Source organism: Artibeus jamaicensis, unplaced genomic scaffold, assembly GCF_021234435.1.
Source record: "Artibeus jamaicensis isolate MK-2021 breed Jamaican fruit bat unplaced genomic scaffold, CSHL_Jam_final contig_402, whole genome shotgun sequence".
Taxonomy (NCBI): domain Eukaryota; kingdom Metazoa; phylum Chordata; class Mammalia; order Chiroptera; family Phyllostomidae; genus Artibeus; species Artibeus jamaicensis.
Window position 1 is genome coordinate 15,256,516 of NW_026521818.1, and position 26,610 is coordinate 15,283,125.

Below are 26,610 nucleotides of genomic sequence, written 5' to 3' on the forward strand. Positions count from 1 at the left end.
GTTCAGTCACACATAACAGTGTGGGTAAACTTTAAAGATATAATTTTGAAAAATAAGTCAAGATTCTAAATAAAAAAGCATTCAGTGTGATTCTATTTATAAAGTTCAAAAACAGATGGAATTAAGTATGTTATTTAGAGATACACTCTTAAGTAGTAAGACTATAAAGAAAAACCCTAAATATTACCCTTATAAGGTTACACATATCAAAGTGCATAATACATGAAAATGGCACGTGCCATGACATGGCACATAGTCTGTGCTCAGTAAACTTTATCTCAAAGTACTCATCTGTGTTCCGAAATTCAGTCCCTTCCTGGCAAACAGCATGCACTTGGGTTGGGGGTGAGGGCTTGTTAATCTAACCAGTTAACTCCAAGATGAGTGTCCTGATGATCGAGACCATGACCTGCTGCTTAGCCTACTTGTTATGGACTCTAAATGGTGTATATTTCTCTGAGGCATTTCTTTTTTGTGTGAATTATATATGTTCTCCATCATAATTATTGATTTCATATCCAGCTTCTTCTTGCAGTCAAGGAGAAACTATATTCAGCCAAAGCAAGGAAATGTGCACTTAAGAGGTCGGCCCCAGCATCAGAATAAATATCTTGAAAGTGACTGCAATCAACTTGCAAAAGAAAGAAAGGAGGAATATGATCGGGGGAACTTGGAGACTGCACCTTGTCTGTCTTGACGACACAGTCTATGTATAGACAGTGTTGTGGTTCATAAACATTGAGAGGTAAAAATGTAATCAAGCTTGGTTTTCAGCTTGAGTTAAATAAAGAAATTGGTGGCATAATCTTGGAAGTACCAACCCTTCTTGGAGCCAACTGTCACCACCCAATGGAAGTAGGAGGGGAAATCAAGGAGACAAGGAATTGGAACAATGAACCATCTGCGTCTATATGCTGTGTGTTCATTGCTGAGCCATATGTGTTAACTGAAATTACCTCCAGGATACCAAAATATAAAAGACATAAATCTTACACAATTTTTAAAGTCAGCATATATAATGATATGTCATACAAAGAATGCTTGCTATGAATACTTTCCAGGGCTGAACACATTGAATGTTCGTAACAACACTAGGGACTTATAGATGAAGTCTGCAGAGTGCAGAAATGTTAAGTACCTTCCCTGAGGTCACGCAGCTACTAATTTAAGTGTTGGAATTACGTCTGAATCTAAATACTCTGATTTACAGTTATGTCCACTCACTAACTATACCATCTAAGTATACTGCCAATGTTGACAGTATACAACTTCCTAAGGCATAGAAACGATGAGCTTAGTGCCTAGTTAGCAAAAATAAATAATAAAAAAATAGGGACCCTCCAGTTGGGGCACCTAATTCATAAAACCCTTCTGTAAATCACATGCTGAATTATATAGATGACTTAGAGGTTTGTGTTTTGGTTAAGGCTGAATTAGGCTGTGAGCAAAGGGTTTCTTTGTCTTGGTCAGCAAGTCCAGGGGTAGACAATCCAGGCTCAGTGATTCCACATGGGACTGGGCTACTTCTACACTTGGCTCTTTCCTCTTTAGCCCGTAGCTTTCTTCCTCAGCATCGCCAAATGATTTCTGTACCTCCACTTACTGTGTTTGTGTCCCAGGAGGAAGAGTTGGGAAGAGGCCACGGACAAAAGTCTTAAGTCTAAAGGGCCATGACAGCTGACATTCTCTCTTTAAAAACCTTTCTTAGAACTTTCATCCAAGAGCTTACTTACATTTTCATTGGCTACTTTAATTCATTCCTAGCAACTGAGTAAGGAAATATCATAGTTGCAGATGGGAGCTGGGTCAGTTAACTCTTGGTGTTGCCACAGGATGATTTGCTCTCAAAGCCAAAATTGTTAAGGCTCTGCTCCTAGGAGATGCTTATGGTAGCTTCAGGAAGGAAGTCCAAGTACAGCTTGCTGCTCCTTATCCAAGAAGTGGACAGAAATTTGCTTTGACCAGCCTGGGGCTTGTCAGTGGCGATATTCCCCACAAAAAGGGACCTTTGGCTGCTGGCAGGCAAACTCTTTGTAGGGAGGAGACATCTGCTACTCACTTGTCAGCATCCATTCCCACTTTTCTGGGAATAGCAACCTAGTTTTCTTTGGGAAAATGAGTCCTGCCCAACCTCACTCTGTGTGGTTTGGTGAGAGCTGACATCCAGGCCTGCTCTGTCAATACCCTCCATTTCTTTGGTTGCAGTAATGAGTTCGGGGCCAGGTGGGTGACAAAGTAGCCTGTTAAGACTCAGTCCAGAACTTCTGCTGGAGCAATTGTGAAATACGTAATATTTTCCCTGGGATTACTGTCTAGAAAAATAGTTAAATTGGCATTTCTGTGGCAACCACCTGCTAGATGCTGACTGAGATTAAAGGCAGAACAGGAAGGCAGAATTAAGAGATAAGGAGAAAGGTTGAGACTTTTATGAAGTTGTCTGAACCTCTGAATCCATCTATATCTGAGACCCCATAACCTGTTTTTTTTAATATGTAAGCCATTAAATCCATTTTTTAAAAAAGGTGTTACCAGTTTTTTAAATTTTTATCACCTACAGTTGAAAGAATCCTCAGTAATATAGCCAGACTGCATCATCCTGAGTCATCTTCTTTTAAAATAAATATTTTATTTATTTTTAGAGAGAGAGGAAGGGAGAGAGAAAGATCAAGTGTGGTTGCCTCTTGCGTGCCCTCCTCCACTGGGGACCTGGCCTACCACCCAGTCTTGTGCCCTGACCAGGAATTGGACCAGCAACCCTTTGGTTCACAGGCTGGTGCTCAATCCACTGAACCACATCAGCCAGGGCCATCCTAAGTCTTCTTAATACTCTTCTCAGACGTGAGGGACAAGTCCCAGTGGTTCTCTATCTTCACACACACACCTAGTTGCACAGATTCACACCAACTTGATCTTCTCTCTTTGTCAGAGAGAAGGGGCTCCTACCACCACTTCACCGCTCTGTGACTACAAATGAGAAGACAAATAGTGCCTGTGGTCATATCATAAGTAAAATGACATCTACAAAAATGAAGTGAAACATTGCTAAACATGCACATACTTCTCATCCACTTTTAGCAAAAATATCATCTTGAATGTTTGCACTCACCTTGCAAAGCATTTTGGAGGACTAGCCTTATAAAGCAACCCATGGAACCGTAACAGAAAGTGATCAATAGAAAGTCTTGAAGGCACCCTCGCCGATGTGGCTCAGTGGGTTGGAGCATCACCCATTCACCAAGAGATGCAGGTTGGATCCCAGTCGGGGCATGTGTGGGAGACGACAATTGATATTTCTCTCTCACATCAATGTTTCTCTCTTTCTCCCTTCCTATCTCTCTAAAACTAATTTAAAATTTTTTTGTGAATTAAAAAAGTATCCTGAAGGTGACAGAATAGTAGCGATGGACTTAAAGAAGTTTTACTGGAATGTTTGGCCTTCTCCACTGGCTCCAAGATGAACATTTATTTTGAGGAAACAACTGTGAGAAATGCTTCTTACCGAAAACATTTGATGATGGAGCAAACACTTGATTTTGAAATTTGTACTTAAACTATTAGGTTGCTGCCCAAGTAAAATACATGTCCACCCGAACATATGCTTCAACTGAAAAAACGCTTGCCAGTGTAGACATACAAGAAGAAAATGATGGAAACACAGTCAAGCTTAATATCTTATAACGCCAACCTTTGCAAAGTGTTAATTTTCCAAGCAATGTTCCAGTGTCACTTGTCAGTTACAGTCATCCTCTGACCCCCTAACTCAGAGGAGGGTGAGGCCAGGCACCAATCCAGCTAGGACAGTGCAGGATGAGGGGTCCCACGGGCGTGTGGAAGAGCCCCTGTCGGAACATATGGGTCTTGCTTCCTCAGGCAGACCTTGGGGGGAAGAGCCCCTTCATTTAGGGGGCTAACTGGAGGCCGTCCTGGCTCCTAGGGCAGGAGCTGCTGCCAGGCAGGCAGGGAACCCACCATGCACTGGGAAACACCAACCCTCAGAAGGCAAACCAAGCAGAGCATATGTTCCTGATTTCAAACAGATGCAGTGCAATATGCTTGCCTCATCCTGACTATAACTTAAGGCCCACAGGCTCCAGCTAATTTGGGCAACAATCTGGTAACCAAAAGAAGCCTGTTAGAACCAGTTAACATTTGCTAGAAGAGCTTCAAAGGAGATCATCCTACAGATCCTTACCAATAATCTGCCGCACACAGTAGGTGCACCTTAGATGTTACATATAACTGTTCACTTGTAGGTAACTTCAACTGGGCTTACCTGTTCTTACATATTCTGGGGGAAATGGAAGAGTAAGTTCCTGGGGGAAGAATAAATGGGCAGGAGACAGCGAAGGGAGCACATGTTTCTGAAGGGACAGTTTTCCTTGTCTGATTATTTCTCTCTCGCTTTACTTGTGAAGACTTAAAGGGGGGAAAAAGCAGCTGTTTTTCACTCAATAGCTATGCATTAAATCTTTATGGGACCAAACTGCCTTGATATATGATAAACTCATAAGGCTTTTGCAAATAATAATAGTTGATTTCCCTAGAAACGGAAACCATATATCTAGAGGCTTTCTTGGGAGAATGACTGACCCTGGGGATCGGTAATGCACTGCAGAGCCTTTCACCTCGAGGTCAGTAGGTCAAATCCAAATCAGGCCTGGGGTGGCTGAGAGGCATTGTTTGCCTGGCAGCTGTTGTGTGACCAGGGAGAAAGGAACTGGAGGGTTCGGCTGCATTTCAAGTAAAATGAACAGGTGCTGTCTGCAGTGATCCTGGTGGAGGATAAAAGGGAGTGGTCAGAAAAAAGGCTGAGCTTGGTCTCTCAGCCCCAGAGGCTGTCTTTGACCTCGCCAAGTGAGGAGCTTGCCTTCCCAACCCTGCTGCAAAGGGAGAAAAGCTAAAGAGACCACGTGTGCAAACTGCCAAGACTTCAGAAGGAAGGCACGGCTTATGTTGCATCCTGGGAGCAAAGAACAGTGTGCTAAGCTTCCTAGTGCCTTCCGCCTCATGCTTCCTATCTCCGCACAGTTTCTTTACCGCTGTGGCTGGCACTGTGGTTTTCTGTCACTAACGGGGAATGAGTGAAGATGCAAAAGGGTCAGAGGGAAGAGGGCAGTGATTAATGGTGTGAGTTTTCCTGTTTTCAGTTTCTCAGCACGTTTTACCTCAGAGTCACGGCATCCCAAAGGTTGGGTATAATGTGGGTGGTAGAGAGGGAGGTTGGAGTTTAGTAGCTGCTTCGTTAAAAGCTTAAGATAGGAAACAACATTAGTCCCATCCTTTCATTAACTGCTGAAGACACGTGAGGCCCAGTGTGGGGTAGGTCACTGTGTAAGGCTTTAAGTCACCAGCAATAAAGGTGACTTCAGATGATATAAACAGTGAACACATGTATTTTACAGGGTACTGAGTAGTGGGGTTTTTTTTATAGCGTCTCCTGGGAATCAGATGGGAAGAGGTAGGAGCAAAGGGGGCCAAGTTTGGCCTGGTGCTGAGCTGGTGAGGCAGAATCCTTACTCAGGGCCTTTGGGGATCTTTAGGAGAGGCCCCTTCTACTGTGTTCACCCCAGGGCCACAGACTAAGGCAGAGCATGCCTCTATCTAGGCACAAAAATAGAATTCTCTTTCTTTAAGTCTCTGTGTAAGTGCCCCCTTATATGAGAAGCCCTCCTTGAGGGCAATATTTGTAATAGCAACACCCTCCTCCTACAGTACTCTTTCTCTCTAACCTTTCTCTCTATTGCTCTCCATAGCACTTAGCACCCTCCGACAATTACTTGTTTATTATTGTTTACTTTTTGTTTCCATCCCTCTTCTAGTGTGCACTTCATGAGAATGTGTACTTTTCAGTTTTATTTTGTTTTGACACTCCCATCATCCTTTTCTGAGGGAATAGTGCCCACCAGACTCTGCCCGTGCCCTCGGGAATGGAGCTTCCTTTAGTCCCCAGGTCTGGCAAGTTTCAAAGCCCCTCCTTTGGGAATTGGGAGGGAGGGTGGTTAGTCTCTTTCCAGGGATTTCCCCCTCTGCCTGCATTCCAAGGTCCTCAGTTAGGTGGCCCCTCCCAGACCCTTAGGCCTGCAGGGCCAGAGCTTCCTGAATACATTTGAATGAGGAGAGGCAGAAATAGGGAAAAGGATGATCAGAGGCCAGGGTCCCTGTGCAGTTTGGATGCTACATTTTCAACCAGGTTTTTTCAACCAGGCTTTGATAGTGGGCTAGAGGGACCTGCTCACTAATCTGGATAAGCAGAGAGTCCTCCTAGCTGCATCCAGACTCTCTCTTCATTTTCTTTTTATTCCTTCCCTCCTTTCACCTGTAGTCCTCCCCCCACCCCCACTTCCAATCCATTTCCCAGGAAAATAAATCTCTGGGAGGAGGCTGGGAAGGTGGATCTCAGAGAACCCTTTTGAATAAATGTCTATATTAATGAATTATTAACTCAGCCACCCATGACCTTAAACCTAGAAGCAGAGTGCTGAGGGCAAGAGGAGAGCTGTTGAATTCTTTATTGGAGTCCTGTCAAAGGCAATGGACCATTCGTTCCCCTCCCCCATCAGGAAAAAATAATTAATACGAAAGGCAAACGGGAAAATTGTACGTCAAACGAAATCAGTTAGAGGGGCTCCTGGACGGGATTATCTTCTTGCTTTCCTGCCCCTTCCTGTCACTCCCCCCCTGCTCTGGCTTCCCACTCGCTTCTTCCCTCCTAGCTAAGGGTACAATAGGCTTCCTAAGGATAATTTTCGGGGGGAAGAATTGCTCTAGAAAGAGATGAATTTGGGCAGTTAATTTATCGATCTTGAAGACGCTTCCCACTTGTTTTATTTTAGAGGTCATTAATCAATGAAGAAAAACACCATCGTGTTCCCCCGTTTGCATTTAATACACCCACGCTCCTTATTTATTTCTCTGGAACAAATTCTCAGCAAATATTCACCCATCGATTGGGGAGCAATGGATTTTTATAAAGGTCTGATCGCTTCCTAAGTGGCCGAAGTGATTTGTTTCCAAGGTCTCCTCCTAAGGAATGAAGAGGAGGAGAGCAGGTTTAAGGGGTGCATATTCTGATGGTCCCTGGGCTCTTTCTATAAACCTGAGAGGTGCCAGGCAGCTGGCGGAGGTGACCAAGCGGGCCCAGGATCAGCTGGCAGATCGCAGGCGTGCTGGGTCAGAGAACACCAAGCCGACGTCTGTTCCAGCCGAGCCCTGCACTGGGAGGACACAGGCAGAGCAGGGGCCCCGCCCCTAGCCGTGGACCGACTGGTGAGATGCTGGGGCCCCTGCTACCCTACCTCTGAGACCTTATCCGTGCGCTTCTGGACTCCCAGCCCTTAGGAATGCCCCACAGAACTTCGGGCCACCTTCTACACGCGAGTTCCCTAAGGCTTTCGGTCCCTAGGGTCTGGTCGTCTGAGACCCGCTTATCACAGGGACTGCTGGGGAGTCCTCGAATCTGAGGGTCCGGGACTCCACCACGCGCTCGCATATTGGGGGAAGGGAGGCTCCGCTGCAGGGTCTGTTTCTCTCCCTGGCCCAGGCAGCAGGGGCAGCCCACCCTCCTCCCCAGGTGGCCCCACACCCCTCTGGCGTCTGTCCAGGCGGTGAGGGTAGAGGTTCGGCTAGGGCGAGCAGGAAAACACACTCGGCACCTCACTGTCTCCATCACTCATTGGTGGTGTGGCTTCAGGTAAACTGCCCTTTCTGAGCTCCAGGGTCCCAGCTGCAGTATTGGTGTTAATAATAATAACGCCTTCCCCGCACGGTTGCTGGGCAGACTCAGTGTACTTGAAGCGCCTACCCGCGCCGGGCGTGTGGAAAGCGCTCACAGGCCGGTCTGCGAATCTTATTAAGAAAGACCCCAGGGTTTCCCAGGGTGTGTGTATGAGAGGAGGGCGAGGGCAAAGGGGCGTGAAGCTGTGGAAGCAGTTGCTGACACTAGTGTGTCCAACTCCTGAGATTTTCAAGTGTTTGGGGGATGGCTAGTCTTGGGGACCGAGCGCGTGTAAGCAGCCGGCGTGGTCAGAAAGAAGAAAGCGGGGAGGTGCTGCGGCGCCCGGGCTCGCATCCCCCGGCGCGGAGCGTCTTTCCCAGAGAACAGGAGTGTGTCTTCGTTTCTCAGCGTTGAACTGGAGGTGAGAGAGACTTGCCCCTTCCCTCCCCGCCCCGCAGCCACCGCCAGGCAGTTCTGCGAACGGGGCAGGTTCACTGCAACGGGCCGGAACTTCACTCTCTCCTTCCAACGAAGTTGCTCAAAGCCCGCAGAGCCTGCCTGGCCTGCCTCTGTGTTCACAGAGCCGTGGATTTTCCCTCGTGGCGTCTGCCTTAAACTCCGGTGCTATCAATCCAGCAGGGGATGACTGATGATGACCTTGTCACAACGATGCCAGTCAAAACATTTTCGCTCCAACGCTGTTCCAAACAGCACCGGGGCATTTTGCATGAGACCAGGAGACACAAAGTCGAAACAGCGTGTTTTCCAGGCTCAGAAGAAATGAATGGTGGGAAGACAAAAAGGAACAAGCAGAAACCAGGAACGTGTGGCTAATAATGCTCCGAAAAGCGGGCACTAAGTTAGTTGGTTTGTTTGGGAAGAGACAAATGCCATTTCTTCTCTTTGAAATGCGGAGAGAACTCCAGCGAGGGGAAGGCGTGCCTGAGAGGCTCCGTTGCACACACTAGGTCCGGGCCTCCACCCCCCACCCAGTACCACCATTGCCTGGAAGAGCTGGGGGGGGGGGGCGCCTAATTCGTGGAAGTGAGACAGAGCAGGGAAGGGCGGGCGTGACCCAAGGCGCTGTAGTGGGCCCGGTGGCCGGTGGGGCGGCACTCCCACCTTCTCCTTGGATGCTAGATTCTGGGGCAAAAGACCTACCCAGGACCCCACCCAACCCCCTACCCGGGGCAGCCAAAGGCAGACAAGCCCCGCCCGTGTCCGAGAACAGCTGTACTGTTAGATGGTACACTAGATACTTGCCTTGGATGCCGACAAGAAGCAGCCAGCACCCCAGGAAGACAACTGGAGAGTGAGTGGGCTAAGTGCTGGGCGGCGTGAGACTTCCCCGCAGCCGCCTTCCAGCCCAGGGCCCAGCTCCAGCCCTGCCGGGACCTGCCGCCCTTTACAGACGCTTGGTCTCCGGTCTCGCAGCTCTCAAAGCCTGCCTCTTCTGCGGAAGACTGAGAAGACGGAGTTTAATTCCCGGGGCGACCCCCTCCGCCCCCAACTCCCCCCTCCTGCCCACCTCCCCCCACTCCCGGATTTGGGCTAGAAGTTGCGTGGCGAGGTACTGGACTCTGGCACCCTGCGGTAGTCCTGGGGGTCAGGTAACAAAATTGAGCCGGGCAAAAGCTCAAACCCGGCCTCGGACTTAGTCCCCTTGCAGTCCGCACACGCCCGACCGGTTCGATCGCCTGGGCTTGTGCGGAGATGCGCTCCGGTTTCTGCGTTCCCATTGCTTTCTGGGTCAGGGCAGTGAGACGGTACCTAGAAAAGACTCGTAATGGGCAGAAAGAGACAACAGGCGCGCGGAGACGTCACGCCAAAATAAAAGTAGGGGGTGGGACAGCGGAGGAGGTATTAGTGCGGGAGAGGCGCACCAGCGGTTTGTGGATCCCGCCGAGTTAGAGCTTCTTTCTCCCCTCTCCCCCTCCCCGTGGTTCTTCTGGCCTCCCCCACCCCCTCCCCCATCCTTCTCTCTCTCTCTCTCTCACACACACACACACACACACACACACACACACGCTCTTGTATTTTGCGCTGTCGTAAAACCCACGTGTCCAGCCAGGAGGCTGCCAGAGAGTGGAGCCGAGGAGCCGGGACTCCGGGGCGCAGCAACCGACCGCCACTCTGTCCCGCGCAGGGCTCCGCCGGGTGCTCCCGCCGCACTGGTTTCCCCGCCCTCCGCAGCCTCCGTAGCCCTTCCCGGATCACTCGGTCTCCCTCCCGCGCGGCCGGAGGCATGTAGCGCACCCGGGGTGCCCACGCTCCCTCACGCTCCCTCACGCTCCCGGAGACACGCGCGCGCACGCACCCGCCGGCGGCGGTTCCCGGTCTTCAGGTAAGGCGAGGCTCCTCTGGGGCCGAGCGTCTGGGGCCCACTGGATAGGAGGCTGCAGGTCCCGGGCTGGGGGCGGGGGGCGAGACTGACCCGCCTCCTAGCGCCGGAGGCCAACGCAACTCCCGCGCTGCGCCACTCCGGCTGGGGTCGGCTCCGGGCGCTGGTTCGGGGCTGGGGCTGCGACGTGTGGCCGAGTTCTGCGGGGAAGTGCCTGTGCCCCGGCCTCAACGGTGCAGGGTGGGGAGCTGGGCGCCCCGGGCTGCGAGGCCACGCGTACACAGCTTCTACCGCGGCCTCAGAGTAAACTTTGAGCCCCAGAGGAGTTGAAGGAAGGAGCCGCTGACCCGGGCTGCCGCTGGCGAAGCCAAAGTCTGTGGCTCCCGCTCCGGGGCTTCGGCGGCCGCCCTGCTCGCCCCCCCTCTTGCGCCAGGCCCGGGCCCGGCTCACGCGCACCCTCCTCTCTGCCCTCTGCCCCCAGCGCGAGGCGTCGGACATGCTGAAGCCCGGAGACCCCGGCGGCTCGGCCTTCCTCAAAGTGGACCCAGCCTATCTCCAGCACTGGCAACAACTCTTCCCGCACGGCAGTGGCGGCCCGCTCAAAGGCGGCGGTGCCGCGGGTGCCCTGGGCGCGCCACAGCCTCTCCAACCGCCGCCGCCGCTGCCGCCGCCGCCGCCCCCTGAGCGCTCGGAGCCGCCGCCGCCGGACAGCCTGCGCCCTCGGCCCGCCTCGCTCTCCTCCGCCTCCTCCACCCCGGCTTCCTCCTCCACCTCGGCCTCCTCCGCCTCCTCCTGTGCCGCCGCTGCCGCCGCTCTGGCGGGTCTTTCGGCCTTGCCCGTGGCACAGCTCCCGGTGTTCGCGCCTCTGGCCGCCGCCGTCGCCGCGGAGCCGCTGCCCCCCAAGGACCTGTGCCTCGGCGGCGCCGCCGGCTCGGGGCCCTCCAAGTGCGGCGGCGGTGCGGACGGCCGCGGTGCCCTGCGCTTCCGCTGCAGCGCGGAGGAGCTGGATTATTACCTGTACGGCCAGCAGCGCATGGAGATCATCCCCCTCAACCAGCACACCAGCGACCCCAACAACCGTACGTAGCCGCAGCCCGCGCGCTCTCTCCTGCGGCGCTGGCGCCCGTCTGGGAGGCGGGTGGGAGGAGAGGGACCCCGGGGGGCGGACTGGCGCAGGCAGTGGGCCCCGCGCTGCCCAGAACACCGTGGCGAAAGTTTCCTGGCGTTTAGAGAAGAAAGGAGAGCGGATGGGGGGATCCGGTGGCACTTCGGGGGTACCTCTCAGCCTCCCCTCACCTTCTGGTTCGCAGCCCCAAGTGTGTAGGACTTGAACCGCCCGTGGGCCCGGCCTTTCACAGTCCGCCCTTCCACGGGACAGCGCCCCGGGAAGGTCCGCTAGTTAGCCGCGCGATGGGGAGTCCGGAGAACCGGCCGGCCTGGCCATAGTGGGGACGAGATAGGGGCTCAGAATTCATGAGGAGCGTGGATTCCAGGGCTGTGTCTTCTCTCTACCTTCTGGAGTTAACTGCGTCAGTTCGTTTTCGGGCCGCGGGGTTGTCTAGGGGAAGGGCCGGGAGCTGCTGGCTAGCCCGGCCCCGCGGGAGGAAGAGTTTTGGTGGTTGACACAGGGTCAGTTTCTCTCTGCAGGCAGGCGTTATTCTTAGGTCTACCATTTATTTAGAAGAGGAAGGAAAAAAAGCCAGCTGCTTAGTGAGAAATTTTTCATGTTCGGGATAGGGTCGTTCTCTGCGGACCCCACATTCTCCTTGCACCCTCGACTCTGCAGGCATTCCCATCTCGTAGCCATGCTTGAGGGCTTAGTTATTCGTAAAATCTGGGCGACAGCAATTTAGTTTAAGAAGTCGAATTCTCCTTGTCCCCCAAGTAAATCGCAGATGGCTAATTAAACATCGGGTCTCATGCAGCTTTGGGTCCTATATGCATAGTTTCACGTGCTCAATCACAAGGTTTTGAAGTAAGACTCTCGATGAAGACCAATAATGTGTACGCTTCATATCTGATTCTTTTTTGGTAATTTCAAAAGTTATGATGTGTTTACACTTAATGTGTTGGGCCAAGCGCTGACTGTACTTCCAGAGAGCAGAGACCTCTGGAAGAACGTGAAGTCAGGTCGGAGGAGCCTGGGCGGGAGCCATGTGGAACCTGAAAGATCACTCCTCATTTTCTTCCTCTCCTTCCTCTATCTAGTGTCCGTGTGAGGATCATAGACATTTATTATTTTATTTTGAGTAAGTCCCCTCTTGCAGAATGTCTATCACTCTGTGGACTTTTTAATTCGTTGTAAAAGCAAAATACCTCCAGGTTAGAGTTATGTGAAGGACCCCAAAACCGTTACTTTGATGAAAAAACACGGGGTATGAGCCTAGTGCTTACGTTGTATTAATCTTTTCATAATGATGGGGAATAATTGTTCTAATGAAGATGACTACGACTAACAAAAAGAGCGGTTTACTTTTTTCCCTTTCTAGAATCTGAAAGTAAAGTACTGGTTTAAAATGAGGGTTTCCACTCACATTTGCTCTACCGTTGAGAAGTCACTTGTATTCCGGAGTTTCAGAAAAGTTTAAAAAATTGTCTTCATGGATTAAAAAAATACTTATCTCCTGCTGAATTTCTTGAATGTGTTGCTTTCAAAGCAGTTCATTAAAACGTGGAATAAAAATACAAGTGTTTTGAGACAAGGCATTTCTTACAGTTAAGTGTAGGTATAGTCACTGTGGGCTGAGAGTACTTTATCAAGCTTGCAGTTTCTCTTCTGCATGAAATCCACTCGGGGAAAAGACACCAGCAGCGCACCCCAAACTCCTGGCTGGGTGTTGAGCTTCCCATGCTGTTTACAGTGCAGTCTTGAGATGCGATATATTCTCATCAGAGAAAAACCTAGACTAATGAGAAAAAGAATCGGGATAGATTTCTAATTAATATATAGCTCTTTGAACCAGTTTGTCGCCTAGGTAACTTTTTCCCCTCTGGCTAGAGGAAATGAAGTATAATTTATTTAAATTATTTCCATAATGTTAGTCTTTTGGTGTATCTTTTTGAGTCCAATCGATTGCTTCAATATGCAAAGTGCAGGAGAAAAGACATGGGGGGGTGGGGAAGGAAGTCAGATTGTCCCATTAGAGTTACACTTTACTTGCTCCCTAATTAAAGGGCAATTGGGAAAGAGAATAGAAAGCAGGGGTAGTTCTGTGTGATGCTGAGAGACCCGGTCTCCCATTCTTTCAGGAACTTCTCTGAGCAAGCACAGGCATGCATTTTAAACTCTGGGGTGTGTTTTACAAACATTAAGTGAGGAGTGATTGAGTTTAATCCAACCAGGGGCTCAGAAGAAATCAGAAACGCAAAGGATGAGAAATTATTTCCCTAGGCAGAGCTCTTCCCCTTCCCATGTTGTATTGGGGCTTGGGGGGGTGTGGTGAGAGACAGGCAGAAGGGGAGCATCTATTAATTTCTGACATGTAGATTTTCCTGTTTTTTTCCTTTTAGTCTTTTGCTGTCTTCTAAAAGAACTCTGTGAAGAGACCACTTAGCATTGTTTCATTTTGTTACTTTGTATTGAGTCATTTTCTCTCTTTGCTACAAGGCAAAGCATGGGGCCTCCTCACTTCTCTATTCCCTAACAAGAGTAACTTTTTGCCTGGAAGCAGCAAACCCAGTAACACTTGTGAATCAGTAACAGTATCCTCACCTTGAAACTTCATCGGCAGCCATGGGAAATGCCATAGCGAAAGGCCTTTTAGCCTTCTTTCCCACAAAAAGATTTAAAAGCACTAGAAACCATACAAGCTAGCTGAGCGAGCTGTTTCCGTTATAGTATTTGTTATCTAACTCCATGGATTCAATTCATTCTGTGATTAAAGTACAATTTCCACTGAAGCTCTAAATGTTTAGCTGCCTCTTCTTTCATCTTTTTAAAATCGGGTGGGGCAGTGTGTAATATAATTGGGGGATGGGGTTCTTTCTTTCTCTTCTTGTATTACTGCCCTCATTGCTGCTGGGTTGCCTGAAGTGACTGATTCCTCGGGGTCTGTGGCAGTGGCCCCTTCTGGGTTTTGGTGTGTTGTCTGTGACCCTGTCACTACTTTTGGAAGGTAGTAAGTGGGGGCCATCTGCATGCCTCATGTTTGCGATTGTACCCAAAGGACTGAGCCAATTAGCTTTTCATACCTTTTGCTGAAGTTCTTCCTCTCCTGTACCTGGCAGGCAAATGAGAGCTAAACCCTCACCCAGACTCTCTGCTGAGTGTCCGGACATCCTGCCACTTTCCCAGCTGAAGGTGTCTCTGTCCTCCCAGATTAGGGGAGCCCTGCACACAGCAGTAGGGACAGCAAGGGTCCCAGGGCTTTCCCACTGGTGGCACCACCCTTTCCAAGAGTTTGAGGAGAGTGGCCAGGGGAGAGAGAACAATCTGGGTCCAACACCGTTTTTGAAGAAGATAAAGGAGAGTGAGTGTTTTCTGACATTCTCTGCTCTCCTCCCACACAACTGGAGAACAAAGGTCCTGTCTGGTAGCGTCCTGAGCCCAGGCACCCGCCAGCAGGCTTTCCTGCCGTGGAGGCACACCGGCTGCACGCCCAGTGTCAGGGCTCGCAGTGGCCAGCCAGTGACTTGGGCTTCAGGTCTGGTCCCCGGTGGGAGGGAGGCTGGGCGTCAGTGTGTGGGCTTTTCTGTTGTTTTATTTTTCTTTTCTCTTTCCTCTCTTTGTGTGTGCAGGCCCAGCCCCATCCCATAACACGCATGATTTAGTTATGTTACATCATTCGTTATCTAGCGCCCTGAAACTGAACATAGAGCCATATATTAGATGGAGGTTAGAAGAGGTGGCGACTGTTTATTTAAGGTGATAAAATGGTCCATCAGCAGTAATCTCCATCGATATGTGCCACCAGGGGATGAAGGATGAGGGGACAAGCCACAATTAATTGCCCTATAGTTTTGTAGGAGCGAGTGGAGCCAGCCCAGACCCGCTTCGATCTCTCGCGCGCCTCCTATTCATCATCTGCGCATTGTATTGTATATGGCGGCTTCGCCGGGGCAGGGCCGGCAAGGTTTATCTCCAGGATAGTCTCTCTCCCGCACACGCGGGCACTCCCCTTTAAGTTATTAACACAGTCATCGAGAGGCAAATAAAATCCACATTTCCTTCTTTTCTCCTTCTTTTCCTTTCCCCTGTTGTCTCTCTTGGCCCCGGGGCCCAGCCAACAGCCACAGCAGCCACGAAGAGCAAGGACAACCCACGCTTCCGAGACTGACCAGGAGCGTTAAACTCGCCGAGAAAAAGCCCTCTAGACTGGTTTGCGCCAGCTGGGCCTCCCCTGGGTCCCGACCACAATCGGCTCCCTTTCGCGGTGACTCGGCTAACTCATCCAAGTCTGGATCTGCTTCTAGACCCTATCCGAGGAGCCTAGAAGACCCCTGCCGGGCGGAAGGAGAAGGCCTGGTGGGTGGTGGGCATAGTGGGAGTCTTCGGATTTCTGTGGCAGGGGCCTCGTCTGGCCTTGCAAGAAAACCCTATGCTGGCAGGAAGTGGCTGAGGCCTTCAGAATGCAGAGTAGGTTGGGGACCTCCAGCCGGCAGCCTGCCTGGTTGGTCACTGACTCGCCACCCCAAACAGCCAGTTGCACGGGGAGGGCGAGGGGAGAGTGCTGGCTGAAGCTAGAGAGGGAGGAGGGGGCGGGGGCGAGGGCGTGGGGGCGTGAACCCTGGTGCCAGAGGTTCCCAGCTACCCAGCTCTGCCCGCGCTCTGCCCGCGCTCTGCCCCAACGGCCAGCCCCCTTCCCAGAAACAGCCCGTATTTCTGTTGCCCACGCCCAGAGCACAAGAGGCGCTGCCAGTAGGCGGCACTGCTGGGGCAGCATCACTGGGCAGCGATCGATAGGCCTTAGCCTTGTCGGCTCGGCCTGCGAGACTGAGGGCTGCGACCTCAGGGGTGGCTGGGGGGGATTTATAGCCCCGCAATTACCTCTGCCTAGGAAGGGAGGGAGTCTTTTTCGGCTGCTCCTTGGTTCTCTTTCCAAAGGACAGTGAGGGCTGTGGGTGGCTGGGAGAGTCACTGGGGAACCAAGGCCTGGCGTGCTGGAGCCTGCGGCTTTCCGTGCGCCCTAGCTCCGCCTGCGCTCACACGTATCTGTTGGTCTCTTCAGACACCAAAAACACCCTGAAACATGTTATATTTCATCTTTCTTAGACGGACAAATGAAAATACCAGGAAGAGAAAAAAAACCCACCCCATGGCCTGTTTTGCCCCCTTTATCTTAAAATAGATCTATTTTCAATCACAAAATTATTACATGCACTTGTACAAACATTCAAACAATAAAGAGGCTGTGACAAGAAGAGTGAAGGTCTGCTCTTCACTCTGCGTGGCCTGGCCTGCCAAAGTCTGTAGGCGACTGAGTCTGTGAGACAGTGAGTCCTCCTTCCCTTCCTCGGGGGGCCCATGAACAGCAGCACCGACAGATTTGTTCAAGACAGAAGAGGGACCAAATTTCTTACATTTGAAATGCTAAAATGGCATTTCCAAGTATCTTGCTTGGATAATATACTATTTCTCACAGACATAGAAAACCCTTTTTGAATAATAATTATGAACTTGTATAAAAACTTACCCTGATTTTAAGGGGAAGTAGGAACATTTATTTGCCTCTCTCTATGAGTACAAATAGACTTGTATTATGTATTGCTGGCATGGAATGTGGTGTGTAATATGTATTATATATGTGTGTGTGTAGTTTGGGCATCTAGCCCACCTCTCCCTCAAACCTTTTCATGTAGGTGTTTTTGACTTGCTGTCTGGAAAACACTCAGCTAGAATGTTTGTCTGCTTGTGGCACCTTTGTCAACCCCAAGTAATCACTTACTTGTTTTAAATATCCTCAAGCTTCTCTGGGACTCCAAGACATATGTCAGAAGCCAAATGGTTTCAGTGGCAGAGCTTTGTGTGTGAAAAACAGAAATGTTAGGACACACCATGTATTTTGATGTAATTGGCAGACTTTTCCGACAGAATATTTTGATATAGCACAGAGTGGTTTATAAATTAGGAAGACTCGTGTGGGGTGAACTAATGCATGTAGGCTTCTAAATATTGGGAGAGCTTCAACTTTTCACTCTGCAAAATGCTAAGTTTTTTTTTTTTTCAACACCTCATGGAGACAAACGAAACTTAAGTTGAAGAGAACTTTAGAGAACTTCTTAGAGAAAGGCCTAACCAGAGTGTTATCATTAATAACAAATACCCAAACATGCTTCCTGGCCATGGGGGTGGTGGCTGAGGTTGGTACTTTTGTTCCTTACTTTGTTACTGATATTGCGGGGGTGACTTCCATGGTATGGAGATGCTGAACTTTGGCAGAATCTCTGGCATTGTGTGGTTAGGGGAGTGAATACTAAACTGCTTTTGCTTCTCACCCTTTGTTTCATTGAGCCAACCAGAAAGGCACAGTCAGTTAATCAAAAACTTGGGGTGATTTATTTTTAGGGGCATATGGCCTTTGATTGTTGTCATTTGTTCTAAGCCGTTTTTTGCTAAGGTGCTGAAAGGCACTGTAATTCAAAATTATGGATGTTATCTAATTATTTCCCAATTTATTCCTTTACTTTAACCCCCAATCAAGAGTGTGGGAAGGAACAAGAGAAGTCTTTGCGATTCAGCAATGCGGCAGCAATTGTTGTGGCCTCCACATAGTGACTTCAGTATCTGAAGTGAAATATTTCAATTCTGTTGACTGAGTTACGATGGATATAAAATTCTCCCAGCTCTTACAAGTCTTCCAGGATCTCTAGATTTGGAGGCTTTGAAGTCAGGCAGACCTGACTGCAAGTCTTTCACTACTAGTTTCTGGTGTGTGGTTCATGGTCAAGTTAACATTGTTCATGAAGCCTCAGTCACCTCATCTGCAAAATGGGCATCATGACCCTTAGGTGATACGGTGATTGGGTCAAGGTAGATGCCTGGCATATAGTTGGCACTTGCTAATTATGAGTTTTTGTCTTTCCTTCCTTTACCCCCTGATATGGAAGTTTTTTCCCCAGTCAGCAGCTTGAGAGGCTGTGTGAAGCAGATGTGTTCTGGAAGGCTTGACAGGTGGAAATGGATGAAAATACCTTCTACCTATGTCCTAAGGTCAAAAGCAGAATCTGGCACAGCTTTTACATTAGTCTGTGTTTCTGGAAGAGGGCTCTTTGTGTGATGGAGGCCCAGAAACACAGACACTTCACTACCTGCAGAAACAGATTGCTGCTTTTCACTTGAGAGGCCTGGGGACACCTCCAAGAAGCTGCAGCCAGAAGGTCCCCTGATTCCCCGAGCTCTCTCGGGAGGAGTGGAGGAGTAGAGGAGTAGCTGGCCCCGGAGAGGCGCTGCTGACCTGAGCCCCTTCCTGAGACGGGATGCTCAAAGAGGCAACTCCAGCTCCCTGGGAAGCAAATGGCAAAGTGAGGGTTTGCTCATCATGCTGGGTTTTGATTCGGTGTCCCTTCGTTGAAGATTCTTCAATGACTCACTTTGTCACAAGTTCCTTGGGCATTTTGTCTGTTTCAGCACGAAGAGGGTACACCCTGTGAGGTCCACGTGGTCTGGCTTGACCAGGGCCGGGCCCAGGAAGGCAACCCCCACCCAGCACTGGAGCCGCGTACCCGCTCCTGCCCAGCTCTGGCCATCTCCCCCGGCTGGGACTTGCTCACAAGCAGACCCAGTGCCACAGAGCTCCGTGGCTCCGGGGCGCCACTGCTCCCCGGGAGGCTGGGCCAGAGAGGCCAGGCTGCGCTGGCGGGCGCCGAGCCTGTCTACCCCAGGCAGGTTTGCCGGGCCGGGGCGCAGACGCGGCGGCTCCGCCAGGCCCATTAATAACCCGGAGGGCGCTGCGATCCGACAGCGCGGTCGCCCAGGCTCTGCTTCCCGCGGCCGCTTGGCCTCTTACCTCGGGTTCGACTCGAGGGACCGTCGGTGACTACAGCCGGCCGGCCGGCAGGGCGGGGGTCCCTTCGAGCTCTGGATGCTCTGGGGAACATTGGAGAGAGGCAGCTCCACAGCCCTCTCTTTGTAACGCAGGGTGATAGCATTTAGCTTGGAGAATCAACGGCCTGGGCGGGAGCTGGGGCCCTCTCCATTGCACCATTATTCTGATCGTTAAAGAACCATTACCCCATTGTTAAATTTGCTCTTCATTTCTTTTTGTCTTCTGGGAAGAGCTGACAGGAAACCACAGGCACCCCCAAACCGCCAGAACAGCCCCCCTTTCCCCATCAATCCCCACCTGGCTGACCTGCCTAGAGCAGGCACTGTTAGGACCCTCGAGTGACTCCCGGGCGCCCTGGGTGGCGTGTCCGGGGCTCGGCTCTGCCTTGCGGTTGGGGCGCTCAGGCGCGTGGGTCAGAGGAGTGTGAATGACGCCCCCCAACAGACAGATCGCCCACCGCCCCTGGTAATTTTTGAAGTAACTCCTATAATTATAAAAAGAGGCAACCCAAATATATCCAGGCTACCAATGTAGAGTCTCTCCAAAATATTCGATTGACAAGAGTCGGGCTTTGTTGTCGGGCTTTCTTCGTGGTACAAGGACAAACACCCTTTGAAACGCCCGCTAGAGAGAGAACCCGGGGAACAGGGGTGGAGATCGGAGGGAACTAGAGGCAGAGGGAAGGGGGAGAGAGCGAGAAACTGGGAAAGGGAAGCCTCAGGCCGTCGGTTCGGCGGAGTCTACAGCGCCACTTCTTCCCAGCCCGGTGGGCTTTGGGGTTCCCGGTCCCGACCTTATTATACCGGGCGGATTTGGGTGCGGCGATTTCCAGGGCGGTGTGGTTCGGGTTCACCTCTCCCCCTACTCCCAGGAGCCTCAGCGCCCTCACGGCATCACCTCCTTCGCAGGTGCTTACCCGGGGCGGGGACGCTGCCGTCTTGGGGGTTTACCCGAGGATGGGCCACCGGAGTTGCGGAGTTAACCTTTTCGTCCCCTCCCTCCCGCGTGTCTCTGGCAGGTTGCGATATGTGTGCGGACAACCGCCACGGAGAGTGCCCAATGCACGGGCCGCTGCACTCGCTGCGCCGGCTGGTGAGCACTGGCAGCGCCGCGGCCGCCGCGCCCCCGCCGGAGCTGCCGGAGTGGCTGCGAGACCTGCCACGGGAGGTGTGCCTGTGCACGAGCACCGTGCCCGGCCTGGCCTACGGCATCTGCGCAGCGCAGAGGATCCAGCAGGGCACCTGGATTGGGCCCTTCCAGGGCGTCCTCCTGCCCCCAGAGAAGGTGCAGGCCGGAGCCGTGAGAAACACGCAGCATCTCTGGGAGGTAAGTCGCCCGCCGCCCAGCACCTTGCACCAGAGGCAGAGCTTTGGCCGGCAAAGAGCCTGGCCCTTGGAGGGTGGCTGCCTCGGGGACAGCCTCCAGCGTTTCCTAGAGAGTAGTAGTGGGGGAATAGGTTTCTCTGGTCATGCAAACACCGGTGTTCGCACCACCTGCATCAAAGCGGTGCAGAGCCCCACCTCACACTACAGCAGCCCAGCCAGGAAGATGGGGCCTGCAGGTTTCTGAAAGTGGAATCACCTCACCTTAGGGAAGGTGATTCCAGCTGGGATGGATTTGATCTTTTATCGCCGGAATCTTGAGAAAAAGAGAAACCAGCTGAGGAGATGGAACAGAAGAGCTGGGGCTTTGGGGGTGTGAGCCAGGTGAGCTTTGGGTCCCATTCTAAGCTCTTCCAATATGTTTTTGTGCCCTGGGCAAGAAGGAACATCAGCATGAATAGGAGGAAAAAAAAGGGAGTCGGCTCATTTCGTCAGATGAAAACAATTTTGTAAACTCTCAATCTGAGTCACTGCAACATGTTTCATTCATAACTTTCAAAGTTCCCGAAGTAAGCTAATTACAGTGTTGTGACCATAAATCATAAATTCTGGTTCTTCTCTGTTGTACTTTGTAGTACAGCAGGGCAATCTTCAAGAAGATAGAAAACCAAAAGGGAGAAACTTTGAGCATTTTGGTGTAACCCAATTGATGAAAATGCTTCAATAACACAATCTTAGCTGACATTATTATTTAAAAATAAAGAACCTCTTTGAAAAATTTTAACCTGAGCTTTCTCCCAAAGCTTCATGGTTAATCGGTGAGATCTACTCGGGAAAAGACAGACCTTTAGCTTGTAGGTAATTCCTCCACTAATTAGGCACCTCCCACCTGTGGAGTTCTTTATGCAATACCAGGTGCTGGAGGTCTTACCTTTAAGGGCAATATGTAAATCTGACCAAGGCCAGGTAACAGAGTGGAGTGGGAATAGCCAGACAAGAAAGTTTCTGAAATGCCAGCAGCCAAGTTGGCATGGACCTTAGGGCTCCATTAATGGGTTGTCTCTACCGAAGCTTGCCCCTCGTACTTGGCTCGGTGGCCTGTCAAGACGATCATTTTCAGTGTGAGCTGCCTTATATTCACTAACTAAAACTCATGGGACTCAATAATCCACTCAGATTTTTGCTGAGCACTCATTCTGCCCAGCACCATGTTAGGCCCCGGAGGTACCGTGTTGTGAAAAGCAAACCAGGTCTCCAGAACCCTTACACAGGTATTGACAGTGGGGGTATTGAGGCCTGCCTCTGCAAAGCCTCCTTTGATGGGGAGGAGCTAAGTGTATGAGCTCACAGCTAAGCAGCCCAAGGTGACTTGTGGGCTACTTACCCTATAGGGTGTGTATGGGCTACGTGTCCTTGAGTTACCTCTGGTGCCCTGTGCCCGGCTCTCAGATTCCATTTCCCTCCAAAACTGTTGTTGGAAAATTATACATTTTTTTAGTCTTCCTAGATAGGATCCTTAAGGAGGAAAATAAAAGTTAGGCATACTTATTTTATCAAATAGTCCTTTTCCTTTTTTTTAACAGAATTTTTTATAGGAAAAGAGGGCAGGAGGAAATGGCTTGGTACACAGAGGCAGGTTACAAGTTAGAGGAATAGGGAAAAAAGAGACACGTGGGAAGTAATCAAAGCATCTGGTTTTGAAACATTTCCCAGTTGGTTTTTGTTTCTGACTAATTAGTTGTAACCTCCAATGCGGTTTAAAGTTTATAAAACACTTCTAGGCACTTTTCGTGTTACGTCGGTGTTATTAGGAACTCTAACACCATACAGTTAAAGATACGCCAACGCTTTTCTGAGGAAATATTAAAGCAGTTGTTCAGCGGGACAGATTTGCTCTATCTGAAACTGTTAAAACTGAAGACTATCGCCCTTTGATGACTTGGAGTTAGAGTGCCAGAGGATAAAGCCATAAACATGAAGAAAATCCTATACTTTACCTTTGTTGTTTTTTCTTTTTTCTAAATGGCTTTGGATAACTGGGATGTTGTCAGGAGCCCACTATACATATAGAATATGACTGATATGTATTAACACTAAAAACATTGATTCTTTATTTTATATCTTTACTTATACTTGATGAAGTTTACATCCCGTTGTAGCAAAGGGACTGGGGAATTTAATCAGTGTTTGTTAATGTTGCTGATACTTGACTAGACATAAAGTGAATTTTACCTGTTACTTGCATGTCTGAGTTGAGTGTGTTGGGGGTGATGGTGCATGGAATTGGCTCTGTGCTATAAAAAGTAAGTTGCTGGGAGTCTGCTTGAATGATCTACAGGTCCCTTCCCCTAACTGAAGGCAGTCTGTTTGTTTTTTATCACCTGTAAGAACAGTTAGAATGACATACGTTTAGGAGATTGAAAGGATGTTAAAGTGCAGCCATGAATGTATTAGTCTCCTGAGAGATCATATAAAATGTAGCTGACTGGGGCCAGGTAACTTAAAGTTGTTGTCCATTCATAAGGTAGAATGCTTGCTTTAATAGGTTTCAGTTTTTACTAGGGTACTTCTTTTTAAGATATGAAATATGAGTTTACTTTTAAACTTTATGATCATTTTTATGAAATGTGACTATTTGCATTAAGTTATACTTATAATGGAAGATTCTAAATGTTGAATTGTTCCTTAAGTTTTATTCTTTTCTTTCAAACTTAAATTCAATTGAGAAAAAAATTTTAATTCATTTTATTATTTATATTAGAATCGGTAATTGGAATACACTGTAGGTCTATACAAAACTTTTGGCAATAATTATTTAATGACTCATGTAAAAATTATCCCCTTTAAAAACACACTCTTTTAGATATCTTCCAGAATATCAGATTGACATAAAGCAGATCTTTTAAAAAAAATTAAAAGCAGTTGAATCATGAGTATTTTATTTTAAAAGTCAACTGGAATCGTTTTTCTTCCTCACATTTTTTTTTCAACTCACTCGCTGATGAAGAAATGTCTTTATATTTAGAGTTCAATACGCAAGTCCTGATGGATCTTACCAGGGTTACTTATCTTTATTTCAGTACAATAAATGGATTGCTAATCTTTTCCTGTCACTGTTTCCAAGTAGATGATGGATTTTTGTTTCAGTTTACAGTTCATTGTTTTTAGTATGGTTGTACTTTATTATACACATGAAGGCTTATTACAGAAAAAATCAGATTCACCTTAGTTACTCCTTTTGTTTAATAATTAAAAGCTCTGTTTTCTTTGTAGAAAAATGACTTTTTAATATTAAACATACATTAGCTATGAAGAGCTTGTTTGGTTGGTTTATAAGTGTGTTGTCATGTTTTAGTAATATTTTCTTTGTGTATAATCCTGATTCTTAAAAATACAGCAATTTAAAGAAAATTAAGTATTTCTTTAATATGTTTTGACTCTTTTGAGTGCTTATGAGAAGTTCTAGGAGTTTGGGTTTTTTGGGTTTGTTTTTTAGCAATCAGGAAAGGTAATTTTTTTTTTGTCATTTAAGGAGGTTAATAAGCTAAAAGTGAAATTATTAGTCTCTTTTCAGCCAAATTATTTTAGAATCAGAATTTTAATGTGTTCTACAACAAATAATGAATTCAGATAGTTTAAAGCAAAAACAATTACAGGGTGGATTAAATAATCACTTGCCTTGCTCACATACATTTATTCCAACAAGACTTGGATGCATGTTGTATTTCTAGCCTTTTGGATGTAATGGGAAAAATCTTCCTGAATGTTTTGCAAAGAAAACATAGTCTTTCTCAGCAATTAGGTCTTATTGATGAGAGTGAGATAATATTATCCTAATGTGTTTTCTAATAAAGAAGTGAAAAGGCACATTTGATTCCAACATTTATGAAAACATTATCTCAATTATTAATGTGCTCTTTTCCCTTGAGATAAATTAATCTAGTTGCACATGGTTTCCCCTTTCTGCTTAACATCAGAACTTAATATGACTGGACCTGAGGAATGTACACAGTGGATACTTAAAATTCTACTGGAATACAACACGGAAGTTTAAAAGAAAGTTACATTTTCAGATAGGCTAGAATTACTCAGGCCTTTCAACTCAAAGTCTGATTTGACAAGAAATTTTAGCAACAATGACAAAATAAATCGTACTTATTTTCACCCTAAAAAATCGTTCCGCTAATTGGAATCATGTAATGAGTGACTTGTTAGAATTACTGTCAAGGTACCAGGAAGGGAGTCAATGTTGCAGAACGCGTCCTTCTCTTTCCTCGAGTGAGTCTGAGTGTCTCATTGTCCCGTGTGCTGTGTGGAAACTTTTGTTGTTTTTTCAAGGGGAATAACATAATATGGTTCTTTCTGTGGTTTGATTTTGTGCCATAATATTGTAGATTTCATAAGAGTTTTGCTTTTAAGCAAATAGTCTATTTTTCATCATTACCGTTTAACTCAGGTCAAAAGACATTAATAAAAGCCAGTATTAAAAATATATTACATGTTGCTGCATGTTTATATTTCAAAACATCATAGGTAATTGGTACTAGAAAGAAATGAATTGATTTTATATTTTAAATGTATTTTATATGTCTCTATAAATGACCCAATTCCATTTCTGGTACTGTACTCATTTGTATATACTTACATGTGGAAAAAACATTTAGAATTAATTATTTTAGATTAAAGGAATTTTTAAAGTAAATGAAAATCATTTAAAAATTGTTCCAGTGATAGTACTGCAATTACATACTTTATATTTTGTTTTATAGACTCTGACTCATTTTGGCTTGGCTCATCAAAACACCAGGGGACAGAATTATGTGGCTGTCATAGTTACATTGAAGTAAAAATTGTGTTTCTTAGTAATTTATCATTTAATATACTAGACTGCTTGTCAGCTTGGTTTTGAATATGTCATTTCCATGAAATCCAAATAATTTCTCCAAAAAAGTAAACCATAGTAATGTTACTATTATGTTTTAAGTTATGCGGGGTAACAGCTGGTGTATCTCTTTGGTTTTGCCTCATTTGACTTGAAGATATCTTTTATAGTAGTGCCCATTTGATAGAGTGTGAGCATTTTGTAGTTTTACATAAACTGTAAAACCATCTGCTACCCCTTGGAACTGTTTCCAGCATTGTGTTAAAAATAAAAACTTACTACTTAAAATTGGCTTTGGAAAAGTCCATGTAAAGTTCTGGTCCGTTTGAGTTATGCATCCTTCTGGACAATGCCATCTCGATTTTCTAAGTCCAGAAATGACTGTGCTTCAAAAGAATTATAATAGCCATTTGGAAATTCTCCTGATAGTGAGGTTTAATCCAGATCTGCACGTGATGCCACAGTGCTTTAGCTGCAAATACTTTATAAAGAGTGATGTGTTCTGTATCTGCAGGACTATTTTTCTCATTAGTCAGTTCAGTTTATCTATTGTTTACAGATTTCTTCTATTATTGATAGCATTTGTCCATGTAAAGAAAACAATTCAAAGCATTCCTTGGCCCATAACTGTGTATTTTCTTACATTGTATAATTTTTTTCCTTTTTTTTTCACACTGACCTAAAAGTGTGGAATAGAGGAATTCAAATCAGAATCTCAGAGATTCCTGGACAGATAAAATTTCCCCCGCCACCCCCAATTACTGGATGGCAGCAGGCAAGCTGATGAAAATGTGATTATGCTAACAGTGGGCCTGAGAAACCTGCAGGGGGACCTTTATATTTTCAGTGTGTCAATTAAGGCAGTTTTAATTATTTGAGTCAATTTATTGCATTATCCAGAAATCACTTATAGCTGTAGCATAGTATCCTGGGTTTTAAAAATTGAATATGAAAATGGCCTGTTATATAGCTGGGGAATGGTGCCCATGATATCAAAATTCTCTTTTCTGAAAGGATGGATGGGATACGTTGATAGTGTGGGAAAACTGTTTTGCCGTTGTAAAGAATGCCGTGCCCAGTGCTGCTTTGATACTGCCTTGCTCTTTTTCTTTCTTTCTTTTTGAGAAGCGTATATACTCCAAGACTTCATGAGTTTAGACATTCCTTGTGTATTTACATAAGAAATACAGACTCTGGTATAACTACTTAGCATAAAAGCCAGAGAAGCCTGAGCAGAGTATACTTTTCCTTGTAAGCATTTGCCACCTCACTCAGATAAGTTACAGAATTCCATTATCCAAATTGTTACACATGTGTGACAGAGGTTGACCTTTCGTCATGTCAATCCTTTTTGTGTAGGCCCCAGG

The 26,610-nt window shown here is 47.7% G+C and overlaps 1 protein-coding gene across 2 annotated transcripts in view; it reads left to right on the forward strand.

The window, feature by feature from the left end:
* Positions 1 to 9,797: 9,797 nt before the first annotated feature.
* PRDM6 (PR/SET domain 6) overlaps positions 9,798 to 26,610 on the forward strand; it is a 104,758-nt gene continuing 87,945 nt past the window's right edge. The window contains exons 1-3 of one of the 2 annotated variants that reach the window (XM_037165540.2): positions 9,798 to 10,058; positions 10,537 to 11,134; positions 20,058 to 20,365. In XM_037165540.2, coding sequence (XP_037021435.2) covers positions 10,552 to 11,134; positions 20,058 to 20,365 — 891 coding nt within the window. In that variant the 5' untranslated portion in view covers positions 9,798 to 10,058; positions 10,537 to 10,551. Of the gene's footprint in view, positions 10,059 to 10,329; positions 11,135 to 20,057; positions 20,366 to 26,610 lie in introns of those variants that run through there. The other variant, XM_053665271.1, reaches the window with a different exon arrangement.